This window comes from Varanus komodoensis, unplaced genomic scaffold (assembly GCF_004798865.1).
Source record: "Varanus komodoensis strain SLA01 unplaced genomic scaffold, ASM479886v1 scaffold1, whole genome shotgun sequence".
In the NCBI taxonomy this organism is placed as follows: domain Eukaryota; kingdom Metazoa; phylum Chordata; class Lepidosauria; order Squamata; family Varanidae; genus Varanus; species Varanus komodoensis.
This window is the reverse complement of record NW_025335268.1, coordinates 117,999,642-118,016,243: the sequence shown is the minus strand read 5'-3', so window position 1 is coordinate 118,016,243 and position 16,602 is coordinate 117,999,642. Positions and strand designations below refer to the sequence as shown.

At 42.3% G+C, this 16,602-nt stretch overlaps 1 protein-coding gene across 1 annotated transcript in view; it reads left to right on the top strand.

Annotated features, from left to right (window-relative positions):
- Positions 1 to 16,602, top strand: part of RNF220 (ring finger protein 220) — a 364,723-nt gene that overhangs the window by 249,428 nt on the left and 98,693 nt on the right. Inside the window, exon 3 of the mRNA XM_044431684.1 lies at positions 71 to 200. Coding sequence (XP_044287619.1) covers positions 71 to 200 — 130 coding nt within the window. The remainder of the gene's footprint in view (positions 1 to 70; positions 201 to 16,602) is intronic.

The window sequence follows — 16,602 nt, the reverse complement described above, 5'->3', positions numbered from 1 at the left end:
AGGAACCAAGTAATTATTGGATCTGAGGGTGACTGAAAAACTCAATACTGTGTCCTCTGTTCCCTTACAGGCAAGAAGAAGGCAACCCTTTTTGACAGCCAGGCTCCAATCTGCCCTATTTGTCAGGTCTTACTTCGCCCTGGTGAACTGCAAGAGCACATGGAACAGGAGCTGGAGAAGTTAACACAGTTGAACATCAGGTAAAGACAGGCAGGCTCTTCAGTAACCCACTTGCTATCACAAGTATCAGTGTATAGCTCCAAGAACCAGCTAACTTGGGCCCCTTTCTCATGCAGGGTTCATGCAGCTTATACTACCTGGAAACTCTTTAAAATTCTGGTTATATATCCTGAGGAAGATTGTAAATCTTTCAAGAGCATTGAGATTATTATTAATAATGATATAATGAATTAAATAGCCAGTGCATTACTATTCTTATGAATGTAAGTTGTCAGCCTTAAGCATCAGCCAGTGTGGGATGCTTCCCTCTGGAGCCAACTCTGCCGATGATGCTATTCATGGGCTTTACGTGGTAAGCCTGTTCACTGATTTTCCATTAAACATCACTGGACTTTCAGTATGTAGTTTAGCTGTTAGCCTCAAAATTCCATGCTGGCTTAGGCTCTGGTATGCATGTGGACTGAAAGGGTAGAAATATCTCCTCCCAACATACACATACACACACACACTTTTTTCCTAGTTTTTCCTTGACACTAAAATGAAATTTGTGCAATATTATTAATCTGAAAAACAGCACTGCCAGAGGGGTGGCAGTGGGGATTATGGGCTCTCTGGATTTCCTCTCTTGGGGCTCATATAAACAGGAGTTACTGTCTTAGTTATCTCACTACACTAGTGCAGCATAGAAGAGGTTAAGCAGATGGACTGAATGGTAGAGTTCACCAGTCCACTTCCCAGAGGCTGCCACTTCCCCTGAGGCTGCCTCTCAGTTGCCTGCTGCTTTCACTAGCACAGCAAAAGTCCTCTTCTTCTTCTCCTTCTTCTTGTCCTCCTCCTCCTCCTAAATTAATTGCATTTTAACTGCTAGCAGTTATTTAGGAAATCGCTGCAGCCAAGGGTTGGCAGATCCCTGGCCTTCCTTTAATAAAACTGCAGCCTGGGAGAGAGTGTGTTTATTTCAATTATTAATGAATTCCCCGGTCATTAAAAGGTGAAGAAAGAGATCAGGCTGCCGTTGGCAGTAAGGTGATGTCATCAGGTGACTGGTAACAGCAGGAAGCACAGAACAACCAGAATTTCGACTACCCAGCACCTAAATGGACCACCCCCAAGGTCTGGAAAGAGAGCCCAGCTTAGCCTGGGGTCTTTTCTCAATGTAACAAGGGGCAATTATTAGACACAGGTATAAGGAGCACATTTACAGAGGATACAGAGGCCTACTGAATCTGAGCTGGACCAAGACCTCCCAGATCCATTACCCATGTGGAATCCAGTACAGAGCCAGAATCTGCCACTTCTCAGATGTGGGGAAAGGGGGGGGGGGGGGGGGGAGGCAACAGCCAAGCCATTTATCCCATACGACACCCCGTTCGCTTGTGCACATAATTTATGGTGTAATTTGGGCTGCATCCAACTTAATAAAGGGCCACAGCAAATTAACGAACAGGTTTAAATGAACAGAAGCAATTAGCACTCAGAGGAGCCTGTGGAAAGAGCAAGGCTAGTCTTGGAGTGGAGCTGGCAAAAGCAGCCTGTGGCTGGTGTGAGGCGGATAGTGAGCAGGGGGAAGGTGGTGTTTAATGGGAAAGGAAAGGAAACACTAAATCATAAAGGCTGACAAGGGCCATTGTGGGCCAGCTGACAAATGAAAAAGAATGGCATTATTCCTTTAAATAACCGCCGCAGTTAAAGGGGGAGACAGCTCACTCTAGCCCTTGCCCACGCTGGTTGCATGAGTGGGGAAGAGCAATAGCAGAGTCTTTATTAATTATTAACTAATGACTCCTACCATGCTGCAATAGATAATGCTCAGCCTCTTCTACAGATCAGGCCCCTGGGGCTAATCAGCAGCTTGCTAGCACAAGTCCTACCTCTGCATGGCAATGGGAACAAACCACCTTAAATGTCATACTGCTTTTGTGCCTCATGGGAACTGAGATTCAGGGCTTCCTTCCATAGACTGTGGTAGATAAGCATGATCTCTTACAAGAATTTGGCCTTCTTTAACACAAATCCCAGTGGGCATGTGAGACAGGGGATGGGGGTGGGAGGAAATGCTTTTGTAACCAAGATGGTAGCACCATCCTTTTGGCTTCTGACCCTGTACATGGAAAGAACATTGGCACCAAAAGCCATCCATTATGAGAAAGAAAAACTAATAAGCATCCTCAAATAAGCCAATCATCTTGAAAATAAAATGTAGGCAAAGTGATAGGGTTATCATACAGGAGCCCAGCATAACTCCCTGCCAAATTCTAGTCATTACCAAAATGGCCCAGCAGCTGTTACTGATCAGTGCAATATAGGAAAATCATCCTGGGAAGACTGAGAACTTTGCTTGCCAAGGGGAAGAATAGTCTTCGAAAAAAGAAGATGCACCCAATCGCAGATTGCTGTACTGAGTATTAAATTTGCATGAGGGTAAAAGAACTCTCCACTGGTTGGCAATGAGAAAAGGAGTATGTCCTAGTCATGACAACACCTTTACTTTTTGCCTTCTAAGTAGGACAGTGAACCCTGTGTGCTCTGTAATGTGATTTGAACATTGCTTAGAAGCATTTAACTCCAGTGTTCCATGAAAAGTACCAATTGTTCCATGGTTTGTGGCTTCCAAAGGCTTGTTTACATAGTGAAGATTTAGGAGTAATTATTCCAGGGTTATCATCCTGACGTAACCTTCATCTGCATCAATAAGGCACTGGAGGTTGTTACAGCAATACCTCCTCATTGCTGCCATTAACTGATTGGTGTATTTCACAGTGGTGTGTATGCCGCTTGCCAGGGATTGCTGCTTCCCTTCAACAGTTCACATCATTTATTTGTTTGATATGTGTATATCATGCCTTTCTTCCATCACGGGGGTCAAAGGGTCTTGGGTGTTCCCCCATTTAGGCACTAACCAAGCTGCAACTTGCTTAGTTGTGGTAAGACTGATATGCTGTATGCCCTTAGATCAGGGGTCTCAAACTCGCGGGCCAATTGCCGGGATGGGCGGGGCACGGGGGAGAGGCCCTGCAGCCTTCAAAGCGCCGGCGGCGCCTGGGCCGGCGGCAGGATGAGCGGCCCACCACCATCACGGTGGTGGAATACTTGATGCGGCCCAGCCTCACCCAGACTCTACTTTCAGCGGCCCCCAGGTAAGTTGTTTGAGACCCCTGCCTTAGATCATGCTAAAATAAAAGCACCATTAAGAGTTACTGATTGAACTAGGATTGCAGACTCTGTCAACTTCTGATGCAATCCTTGCTCGTGTGCAGAAGTATATTCTTACGTATCATAGAATAACTGATGTCTGTATTAAAGCAGAATGAAAAAATACATTCAGCCATGACTCATTTAGGACTGTAATATGATGTTTGGGTGATAAAAGTTCCTCCTTGGATGTTTCTGTGTGCTACTTTGAGAACTTACTGTAGTTTTGCTTTAGTTAATTGGCTGAATTTGTAGTTCCAATGTAGTATCCTAATACAAGAATCCTCTTGTATAACCTTCTCCAGTCTGGTGATCTCCAGATGCGTTGAGCAATAATTTCATTGTCTCCAGCCAATGGCTTGCCTGGGGATGATGGAAGCTGTAGAGTTATTGACTGCCACTTCTGGAGCTTACCAGGTGGGTGAAGGCCACACTATTAGTATATCAGCTAATTTTTAAAAACCAGGGCTGAGGCAAAATCCAGCTGTGTAATTGGTCAGAGGTAATTAGCCACCGCAATGGCTTTGTATTTTCTTTATTTGGTGAATGTGTGATTAGTCATTTTTGTGCCTGAGTTGAATGAACATCCACCAGGGATGGTTTAGACTGAAGGAATCTTGCCAGTGCAGGGAGATGAATAAACTTCAAGGCTGTTTTCAATACTCTTACTTACCCAGCACCCATCTTACTACAAAATGCTGCTTTTATATCCATATCCAGTGTGCAGAGATAGTTTAAACTGCCCTGTAAAGGTAAGATAGAAGCTTGTTTGTTTTTCAAAAGGACATGCCAGCGTGGACAGAGTTAATCCCCTCCAAGCTGAAGCTTGTAGTTTTGTTTTCTTTCAATTTATATCCTTCACTTAAAAAGGAGAAAAGGCGGGGGGGCGGGACACCCAGCAGGTGACATATTCTAAGAGGGAGCAGCGAAATCGTGTTAACCACTTCAAAATCTCATATATTCAATCGGCCTCTGGCAAGACATCTGCCTAATGTTAGCGCTTAAATATCCTTTTCCATTTTACATGCATTCAAGTCTCATTTGAGTGAAATGAAACGGTATTATTAAAGGGAGATTTTGCACAAATGGCCTGAATTTGACATGTCAAGTTCAATGAGGCTGTTACATATGTAATGCCGAGAAGGGGCTCCAAGGCTCCTGGCACTTGAAACAGCGCCAATGGTTCAGAAATGAAATTTGCATGCAGCCCTTTCTTTCCCCATCCTTCCACTCGCTCCCACAGAATGCCAAGCCTCTGGTGCAGTGTACCACCCTGGGCTAGGACTGGGGAATAGAGCATTTATTGCCCCGGGTGGGCTGCTGAAGGGCCAGAGATACCAGTCCCCAAAACCTCTGTAACATGACTGAAGAATTGTACTATAAGATTCTTCCTGCAGTCATCTAATCGCTAGACTCCCTAAACAATTTCTTGCATATGGCTCTCCAATTTTCTGCTATGCACAGGACAAGATTGTACCAGCAATTCCTTGCTTATTTCCAGTACATTTGTATGTTTAAGCTGTGTCTAGACGTGGCCAGTGTCAGCTCCTAGTATTAGTGGAAGAGATGTTTCAAGGCCCACTCAGCCACTGTTTCCAATCCTGACACAAATCCCAATTTACCCTCGTGCCTTTCTCACACTGAGCTGTTTGTGAGAAGGTGCACTCAAGAGTGATGGAAGTGAGTAAGCACTCTCACTGGGAAAGGGACAACTTGTTGGGGAGCCTCTTGTGGGAAGGTTCTGTACATCTCTTGGTAGAAGAGGGGGGCACACAGATCTGAAACCAAACGCTGCCACTTCCAGTCTTTGCAGGTTCTGAACCTGAAGTGCAGAGGAGGGCACTCTAGGAAGGATGATCAGCTGGTATTATAGTTTTGGGACATTCACTCATTAGGTAGTATCTCTTGCACTTGTTGAGCTAGGTTTCACACTTCCAAAACCACAGACCATTCTTTGGCAAAAGCATTTTATTCTCCAAAGCAATTCCAGTAAGCACAACCAACAAAGAATGAATCTCTGAGCATGCACAGAGGAGTTTGTGACACCCAGTCTAAGAACTACTTCCCAAAACCCTCCTTTTGCAAACCTTTGGGCTTCCTCCCTCTGGGAGGACCTTTTTGGAGACAGGCAAGCCTTTGCCTTGTCTGTTGCCCTTCTAGTTGGTTGACCTGTCTCTCCTGACCTCATGTCATGGATGCAAGAGTCATGCCTGGCTTGGCTGGCTGCAGGAGCTCTTCTCCCATATCTCCTCTCTACAGTTGTAAGTCCTGACTATTCTCAACAACTGTTGTGTCAACTAGCATGATCTGTATAGTTTGCACCGAACCTTTGCAGCTGATATCAACATATAATGCTAACAGAATTCTCCAGCTTATGAATATTTCCTACTGTCTACCCAAACTCTGTCATTCTGTAACACAGCAGATGATGAAAACTTTCTGTTTAGATCAACAAGTAAAAACTGAGATTCTCCACATTCCATTTAGAGTTGGACCACTAGATTCAATAGTATGACTATCCTTACAGACTCCCTAGTTACATTTTGCCCAGACAACAGATTTTCTTTCCTCACCCCAAGTCCAATTAATGCAATGACTTTTACCACTCTTGCCACATCTTCTGTGTAGCCCCACAAAAAGCATATAGAGGAAATCTAGCTCTGATAAGAGTTGCTCTCTGCAGACTTAGGATGGGGAAGGGGGATAAACAGTATTCGAGGATTCAGATTCCAATTTAAAAGTCTCCAGTCTGTTTGTGCAAAATCATTGACAATTCATGAACATTCTCTGTTATAGATGAGGAAACCTGAAAGAGGTAATTGTGTTCATCCCAGTGTTCACATTATATGAATATTGGACAAAACGTAGCCTAAGCCAAGCTTCTCCAGCCCCTGCCCCTCCACTATATCATGCCCTTCCAATATATTCAAAGGTCCACTTAAACACTTGCGTGCTCTGAGGGATGGGAAAAGAGAAGGGCCAGACTAGAGTACTTTTGCCAACATTCCTTGAAAGAAGCATGAATTGTTCAAGACAAACCCTGCTGCAATTTTGTTTGCCATAGTTTTATAGCCTAGTGCCCTCCAAATATGCTTCACTGGAATTCTTAGGGTGTCTGGGATGATGGGAATTGTAGCCAAACTGTCTGGATAGCATTGTGTTGAAGAAAGCTATAGTATTACAGTGTAAACTTCCTTGATTGCACTGGGAGAAAGGCACATATAAATCCAGAAAACAAATACATAACAGAAGAATTTGGATTTTCTGTTTATAAATTTGCAAGTATTTTACCTAGAAAAAGAAAGTGTTGATTATTTTGTGTATCTCATCAATGTAAGCAAGTGCCTACTTGCTCAAAAGACTTTTTCTTAGGTGTATACTCAGCATGTGATTGTAGGGTGAGAATATTTGCATGTGCTTCAGAAGTGGTAGCTCCTCTTTCTTTTGCTCAGCCATACAGATGGGATGCACATTCCTTGTGGGATATTTCCCTTCCTCCTTTCTTTTGGATAACAATTTCTAACAGCCTCTTCTTCTGTTTTTACACAGACATAACAGAGGATAGTAGTGAAAAAAAGATCAAGGACTCTGTTTGCTCTTCACTGTGCTGAAGTTAGCTAAGAAATTCCAATTTCAGATAATGTTCTTTTGTACCATACTGTAATCATGAGTTGAGCTGATCCACTAGGAATTCCCCTAGAGACAGTTCATAGACATACGGATAATTCAGCAATGGACTTGTCCTTCTTGCAACAGCCACCTTAAGCATCCTCCTGAGAAAGAGTCCTTGCTGGGCTCCTAGTCCCCCAGAAGAATAAATGGAGTGCATAAAACACAAATAAGTCCTATTGTCACATGTCATGTCAGGTTGTTGCTCTCACCTCTTGCTCTAGAAGATTTATGCCCAAGGACATAAACTGGCCAAGCAGCATTTTGGCGCCTCCAGAGCAACCACACTCAGATCTTACAGAGCTTCATAAGAGTAAGATTAGAGACATTTATGAGTGAGGGCCTTTTTTCTTTTACAAAGCTCTATTGAAATACATAGTAAATCTCTCACCTTAAAAGCACACTGACAACCAAGCAGAGATCTAAAGAGACAGCAACTAGCCAGCATTACTCTCTGTGAGAATTAGACCCAGGTGGCCCCTCATCTCTCTCCATTCACTAACTTTTCCCTCATCAGTTTCTCATAGATTTCTTTCCCCCATCTGCTTTTTAAAAATTTCATCCTTTATTTTCTCTTCTCCCATTCCTTCTCCCCCTCCCCCCACCCCATATCATGGCGACATCTTCAAGCCAAGTACTTTTAATTTCGCCTGTGGCCCTTGCTGACACTGTGGATATGCACAGCAAGTTAAATTCCCGCCTGATCAATAAAGCAGAAGCCGTGTGTCCGACCGGTCGATACTTTTTTATCTGTCTTCAGCCCAGTCCTGCTGATGACAGGCCTCCTGTGCATCACCAAAGACACTCAAGGGCAACCAGGCTTTCAACAACACAAGCACTTTGAATACACACACACACACATATACACAATTATTATTTTTTATTATTATGTTTTTAATTTAAGAAAGCCTAATATATTTGAATAGGAAGAGATAAGGCAGTTCACTATGTTTGGGCTTTACTTGAAGCATTTTTATGATTTATCTTAATTTTTAATTAAAATTTTGTGAATTAATTGATTTCTAGGGCTTCCCAATTAACATTGTAATTGGGAGCATGATAAATTCTGAGGTAGTGTAATTTTTTATTCTTGTCACCAAGAGGAGCTTGGCGAGGGCAACAGCTTTCTGTGTGTCCCCTTGCATAGAGCACACTCTCATTCAAGGTACAGCTTCGCTTACTACTACAGGCTTCTGTAGAAAGAGACCAATAACCTAATCAAGGCACATTACTGAAGCTTGGCAAGATATGATCTCTCAAGGCATAAATTCATGCCTAAGAGAACTTAAGGATAGGTCAGTTACCACTCAGGGTTCTTTGACTTCTAATTTCCCCTTCCCACTCCATAGCATATACCTAATAGATTATTGCCAAGTCTATGGCTTAGCAAAGTGAGGATATGAGATATTCTGGAAATAATGTTGTCTGCCTGAACCCAGAGAATATTTATATACTTTTCAATCCCCTGATGGACTGTAAGACAATGCAGCCACAGCTTCTCTCACTGCCCCACCTGCCACAACAGGTGTGAGAAGAAAAAACATGACTGCCTTGTCCCCCACAGTCCCACTGTGAGATTTAAAGGGACATGAACATTTTCCAGGTCACAGCCTGGCAATCCTGTCTAAAAATATTTTTGGCAATGAAGTTTAAATAAATGTGCAAAGTGATGAAGCTGCTGTTAGGGTCTTTTCAGCGTAGTCTGTGAATGGAATATTATATGAAAATCTGAGTGGGTAGGTAGGAGAATAGCTAATTTTCAAATTTTGCGGACACTTGTAGATCATGTCCCACTGAGACTAAATAGCCTGTCCCAATCTCATTCATATTCATTACTCAAAGTTCCTGTAGATAAGTAAGATTATGTGCAGAAAAATGGGAGTGACTGAGCTCTATGTTTCAACTTACAGAAGGTTCCCAACCTCTATGTAGTCCAGTGCTGTCAACACAAAGATAAAGATAAGTGGTAGAAGACCATACAAATGTTTTAAATAAATAAATACACCACTGGGAGTGGGGGGACACAGTATTACAACCTTGTGTGTGGCAGCACACCTTAGAGCCCAGTAGAGCAGTATATTCTTTGCCTCATCCCTGTTTTATGTTTAGTGTAGAGGCACATACAGTTAGAAATTTCATTTATTGGAAGCATTCATTAGAAATGTTGTCAGCTATGCTGAAGTTGGCTACGCTGCTATGAATCACAAATGAGGCCATCACATCCCCCCCCCCCACCCCCGGGCTTACACTAATACGGCCTTCTTGAATGGTTCTCAACTTTCTTGGTTGCAGGTGGATTGTCACTCCTCTCCGGAGTCTTGTTGGCTTGTGCTTGCTTTATTTATTAAAATTATGATGTGACCTATTCAGAGCTCTCTGGGCCATGTGTATCCAGAAATGTATGATTCGGTGTTGATTTTGCCAGAGAAGAAGCAGAGGATGTTGGAGAGTCAGTGACTTAGATACTACTGGCTTCATGCTAAGGATTACATCTTTTATATTGGTTCTGCACTTTTGACAGCATCCTGGCTTTGTTATCTTCTTAACAGCAACCTGATACACACAAATTATGCTGGAAAAGCTTTTCCTGGCATGGAGATAAGTCATGGGAGGAATTTAATTGCTGTGTGGCAAACTGCTATTAACAACGCAGTGGCAGTAAAAAAGGGGGTGACATGTTGTTTCTGTTGTAATTTCAGACTTGTGTCCTTAGCAATATGGTTCTTGCCCTGCCATATTTGCTACTAAGAAGGGGCAGAGACAAGATAGCAACATCAGCGGAGAAACCACAATGGAGACACTTCTTTTTTAGACACTTCCTTTCTCTAATAACAGTTTGAAGTTAGGTCTAAATTTGTGGCTGAAGTGCTGAATGTCGTGAGCTTGAAGTAGGCCTTGGCACACAAGCATTCAGCAAATTCTCTCTTGCTGTGTGTAATGAGTAAGGCAACTCATTTGAGCCTATGCTCAGCTGAGCCTGTATTAATTGAAGAAATGCTAGAGATAGTCATTTAAAAGTCGTTTGGATATTTGTATGATGAGCATCCATCATAAGATTGAACAGGTATGCTAGGAAAGTGGGGCCTGAGGAAAGGCAGAGTGGGTAGATACATGGGCTGGAAGATATATTGTGCAACTAAGTATATGGAAAAGACAGTTGGCTCTTCTACTACATTGTCTCCAGATGGAGGAGTTGCAGAAATATAATGCAAGAAACGGGTTGGAATATACGTGTACTTATTGTCAATAAGCTTCAGAAATTGAGTAAGGTGTTCCTTTTCTATTATGGAAATTTGCTGCAACTGAATTTGTTGAGAATGAAAGTTAAGTCCAGCTTAACAAGCAAAGCACAATCTTGTTCTAATTGTAATTTAGGGCACTATCCTAGATGTAATTTAGGGCCATTTTCCCAAACAGCTCTTCCTTAAAAGCTGTGGGCATATGCATGCGTGCTTTAAAATCTATGAATGGAAAGAGTAAGATAGATAAGGGATGCAGCTTAGTGACAGAATACATATTTTGCATACAGAAAGTTCCAGATTCATTTCTTAACATCTCCAACTTGAACTGTGAAAAGAGCTGTGCCCTGAAATCATAGAGAGTCCTGTGTTCTTGCAAATCGACTTCTAAGAAAAGACTGGCATCAAATATTCAATATTTACCTGCTTTCATGAAAGTCCACAAAAAAAGAAAAACCCATTTAGAAGCAGTGTGCTACCAACAAACTGCCTTGCTAACTGCCATTATCATTGTTTCAAATAGCTTGGACCATGGGTATATTTAAAAGCTATCTGCCAGGATAATCAACAACTGCATTATCAGGTTTAGGTTGTCCTCAGATTTTGTTTGGCCAGCTGGTGGGTAGAAGTGAACAAAAGAAACTGGGGTATGGGGGAATGCTCCTGTGACCTCTAGACATTGCCTGAGGGGCCACAGAAGTTTTTGGACTCCTTACTGTGAAGTTGAACACTATGTTCAAGATAGGAATCAGAATTCTGTCCTTCTTCCTCTGCCCTCTTGCAGGCAGTGTAGGAAAAAAACACTAATTGCTCTGTGATGTTGGGAAAGCAACCTCAGAGAGGGCAAACGGGATCGGGATGGGAAAGGATTGCAGCTACCAGGCTAAGCACTATCCCAAAGCTTTTGCAGTCTCCTTCCCTCTAGTGCAATTGCTGAGACTAGAATAGGGAGGCAAAGATTGCCTCTACCACTGCTCCTGCGCTGCACTGGATGCCCATAAGCCTCTGAGTTTTGGGGGTTATGGACATCCCAAATGGATTGGTCCCTTATCTAGAAAGTGACATTTAGACCGAGCAATGGTTGTCTACAGCTGGCAGTGTGCAAAAACATGGTGTTTGCCCCATTTGGCAGCCAATACTTTTCTCTCATGTAGTTTTCTCCTAGTCACTACTTGCTGATGTAGGTTCTGTATCTGTGTGTGCATGTGCATGTGTATAAAGCAGCTTCCACTGTGCTGAACTTTCCTAGGAAAAAATTGCTGATTTAAAGTGACATTTAAAGTCCCAATTCACTTTTTCACTGCCTCTGTTTATTGGTTTTTTGTGTTACTCCTGATGCAGTTGAAGCCAACCTTTCCCTTCTAGCACTTTTTGTTATCGAATGTCACTGTATAAACAGTGCATTTGTTGTTGATTCCAAACAGAAATTGTTATCGCTTGTTTTAAATGCCCCCAAAATGAACCAGTCAGGCTGTAATTAGGATCCTGAATGAGATATCAAGATTTTCCGTCACCACCTTGTTGTTAGTTAGAACTGGCGAGAGCTCATGACCTCTGGTGAACAACATGTTCAGTACAGAGAAGGACACAATATAAATGTGCTTGTTTCATTGTGTGTATTGAGCACTATCCATTGCTGTCTACGCATGACAGGAATGCAACAAGAAGATAGCGTAAGAGGAAACAATAAAAAAAATGAGCCAAAGTGCACATTTCTAGAATGGGGAAGATACATTGACCTCTCTCCCCCCCCACCCACCCTGAAACAAGCATTTTGGCTTGTTTCTAGAGTTGTTTTAAGAAGCACTAGTTTCCTACTGTGCTTGTGGTGGGCCCCACAGGTGCAAGCGAAAGAGTGAGGGCTCAGTAGCATCATATAGTACAAAGGACTATCTTATACTATCTAACTAGTGGCCAACGATTCTCTGAGCTCATAATATAGTAGTCTTTCCAGCTCTACTGGGATCTTTTAATTGGCGTCCTGGATATGGGACTTTTGGCAAAGTATACCAAGCCTGTGGTATATTACTGAGCGCTGCTATGTTATCAACATAGAATAGCAGTGTTATCTATGTTATCTATGTTGATAACACAGCATAGATAATACTGTTGTGTTATCAACATAGCAGGGAACAAACCATAGAGTGACTGAACAAGCTGACATCTAAAGGTACACTGAGAAACAAAATCACAAATCAAGTGTGCCACAAGCAGGAAGAGAAAATGCAGCCTCTACAAGCACTCTCTACAATGCACCAGGTGCACTGATACAGAGTGAAGATGAATGTAAGTCAAGATTTAGGAAGTGGTTCATAATCATACATCTGCAGATAATTTGGACTGCTGCACTTTCACTTGTACTTCAGCACATACTGTTAAACTAGACTTGTGGGAAGATAACCAAATTATTGATAGTATTGATATCAAAAAATGAGTGGGCACTTTGGACTGAAATACTAGTAGCCACATTATGGCAAGATCTGGCCAGCTGGTGTTTGTAAGAATGGAAAGAGGCTTTGAGGGCCCAGGCTAAACATTCAAAAGGAAGATGAACTGTGATTTGTCACTTGAGTATTTGGGGTTGGTCATGTTCCAAATTAAATGGTTCAGCATCTTAGCACATGTGTATGTATGCAGATGTGCACACATATTTGTGTGTACATGTGCACATGGTTCATTTTCGTAGAAAACAGATCAACATGGAAACATGATTAATCTTAGAATACAAAGGCCTAGAAATGAAAAACATGTCCATCAAGTCCCTCAGCCTCATCTCTATATGCCTTCTTCATCGTAACATGTTTCTGCCTGAAAGAGGCAAGTAAGTTGTCCTATTATAATGAACTAGATAAACAATTTCCCAAACAGATTAAAGCTAACTGTAACTTGTAAAGGGTGGGTGGATGGGTGGGTATGTAGTAATTATATTTTATTAGCTAGCAAAACACCAGTTTTTGCTTTCAAAGGATAATTCTATGTAAATCATCTTAATTAGAAGTGTCAGACAAACCTGTGAAGATCATAGTTAGCAACTAATTTCTTATGTATGGGTTATAATTTAAACCACATGGCTTGCTCGCAGTGTGGCAATATGCTGGCCATGAAATAATGTGGAGAGTGTTGGCTGAGGTTATTACTATGTAAATGTGTGATCATTTCAGACCGCTGCTGACTTGCTTAGTGATTAAAGAGAATTCTGAGGTCTCCAAAGATTGTGCTCTTTGCAAGGGCCTGGAGCAGAAAACTTTAAAAGGTGCTGAAAAGTGTTTGAACTTTAAAGGTCGTGATTTCCCTTTTACCATTTTTAATTTGCCAGCACTGTTTATGGGAAGAGAGCATTCTCTTTGCTTATGGCCTCTCACTTTTCCAACCATTATGCAAGTGACTCTTTAATACTTTGCTGACTGAAGGGATAGACACACAACATGTTTATTTGTAAATACAGACTCTTATGTATTTAAAGAAATAATCTCTGTCAGGACTTGAAGCCAAGAAAAGAAGGCTGAAATGGAGGAAATTCTGTGAGTCATCCCTGTTCTGGGTTTTGTGCAATCACTGAAGCAATCAATGTAAGCTACTGTTAGAAAGGATGTGAAGGGACCTTGGTCTGACTGGGTATGACTGTCTTGATGCTCTGGAGCCATATCCACAAAATCACATTTTATACTCCAGTTTAATTAAGCCAGAGTCATTATCACAGGTTAAATGATCTTGAGTAGTGCTGGTAGTGCTTGTTTTCCAAGTCCATTGAGAATAGTCTCAAAAGCACTTAGAGCCCAATCCAATGAGGCTACTTGTAACTCTCTGAATATAGAGCATTATGAGCGTCCTGTGGAGGGAGTGCGGAGGCAAAAGTTGCCTCTGTGTTTCTGCTGCCTTATTTTCCTCAGAGCATGGGGAGAGTCGGTGGAAGTGCCACAAAGATATGACATATGCTGGTAGATCTTGTATTCTTGTTCTGCCCTCCAGAACACCCACAAAACCATCACCCAGATTGCTTTTGCAACTTCAGTGTTGCTGCTGGTATGGTTGTTTTCATGCTAGCTGTGAGGGTGGAGGAAGGGTGTTTCAACATCTGAGACCCAGTTCCAATCTCGGAGTGTTTCCAAAGTTGAGCTGGGACTCCAAAGTCTCCTATGGCCATCTAGACAGCAGCTAGCAGCCATAGGATTGCATCCTTAGGTTCCTGTAGACATATACTTTGCAATAGTAATCAAATTCTTCCTTTTCTCACTCTGCCCAAAGAAAGGAGGCACTGACTGAACACTACAGTATACATTGAAGTTACTGGCTATACATGTATACACACATTTTCCTCTTGGTAAAAGCTGGATAAATGTTGCCTCCTCATGCCATGCATGGAAGTCCAGCTGCTGGCCATAGACCCCAAACAGAGTCACATTGGTTGTAGTGAGTAAGTGAACAAGATTTTGGTTGGGGTGGGGGGGCTTGGTGTCTGACAAAAGAGCTTTGTGCCTTTATGTAAAGGATGGGATTTGCATGGGAGGATTGCCTTCTCTAGGAGCCAGCACCTTCCATGCAACCTTCCTTGCTCTATTTTGCAACACCCAGCCATCTGCCAATGAAAGGCAGATTAAAGCCAGCCAAATTCAATTTCTGCTCACTGCTGCCACAGCCCCACATCTGAGGCTAAAGTGTCCTCGACAAAATGAACATGACAACCACATTGCTTTTTTGTCACATCCAGTAGCATGTTGATCTTCTAAAAGTCTCATAAAAATTTATTGATGTCTCTCGTATTGCTGTGATCGAGAAGGAAACTGTGTGTGTGCGTGTGCGTTTGTGCACGTGCGTGTCTGTGTGTCTGTGTATGTACGTATTAATGCTCCTGGAATAGATCTGATTTGATATGTCTTGTTCTATTGTCAGCATCTGTTTAGCAAGGCTTTTTAATACTTTCTGGCTGCCGATCAGTCATCCCTAGCTTGGGATGCTGACTTGCATACAAATTTTATTATTAAGTACAATTCTTTCTCTCCCCATCGTCATCGTTGTCCTCCTCCCCCACCCATAACCACCCTCCCCTGCACCTAGCCACCCATCCATCACACTCACACACGCACGCACACAGCTATTGAGAGGGACCTCCAGCTGCAGGAGTCCTGCAAGCACAAGACATCAGCTTGGGTAACATATTTCAGAGTCCCATTTTTGCCTGTTGCAGGTGCTTTGTATTAGTAAATTGAATCATGTGGAAATCATTTATTTCCTAATGCTGTTTGTGGCATGTTAGTGAGAGAATTTACATGAGAGAGATTACTTTAATAACCAAAAAAATTACAGTGCAGGGTCTCCCCGCCCCGTTGCCTTTGATATGTAATTGTTTCAAATTTAACCTGTCTCGAGTGAGGTTGAAAGGCATTATTAAATCTGAAGCATCTTGCTCCAGGGAGGGTGGGAAAAAAGGAGGATCACCCTGGTGTGAACTTCCTTCCAGCCGTTAAATAGAAATGGAGTGAAATTAACAAATCAACCAACCAAAACCAGAAGGAAGTCCTAGAGCCTAGAGAAGGCCTATCTAATTTTAGTGATCCCCCTTCCCTGTTTTTGGTTCCCCCCTCATATTCTCTTCCTTTGACCTATGTGGGATCTAATGGTTTTCATTCCTTTTAAACTCTGTATACATGAGTTCTGTTCAAAGGCCAAGAGTCTGCTGGATGTCATGAACTATGAATTTATATTTAGAAATGTAGCTGCACATCAAATACCTTCTGATTTGAGAGGAACTATAATCAATCACAGAGTAATGAGGCAGCTCATATGAATGACTGTTCAATGGCACAGTACTAGCAGTGGTTTGCTAGTCAGATACATCAGTGTGCCAAGGGGCAGCTACTTTAATTATTATATTTAGATCCCACTTTTTTTCCTTTCAAGGAACTTAAGGAAGCTTACATTATACTTCTCCTGCTCTCAGTCTTATTCCTGCAACAATGTCTCTGTGAGGTGGGTTGGGCTGAGCGTCTGTGACTGGCCCAAAGTCACCTAGTTGGCTTCATGGCTGGGTGGAGATTAGAACCCAGAGCACCTGAGTCCCAGTCTTAACTCTTAACACTTGCAACAAGATTTCTATTCATACAAGGTGGAGAGTACTCAATAAGCATTTTTGAACAATATCTGTGCCCCACAAACAGTAACATCAAGGGGGTACCACACTGCTGATGTCTCATAGATATCCCCACAGCACAGCAGACTACTTTTCTTCATGGCAGTATGTCTGTTGATGGTTTTCTATATCACCTCTATTTTCTTCAGCCCCACCCTCTCCATTTTCATTTTCATTCCCAATACTCACCAATCG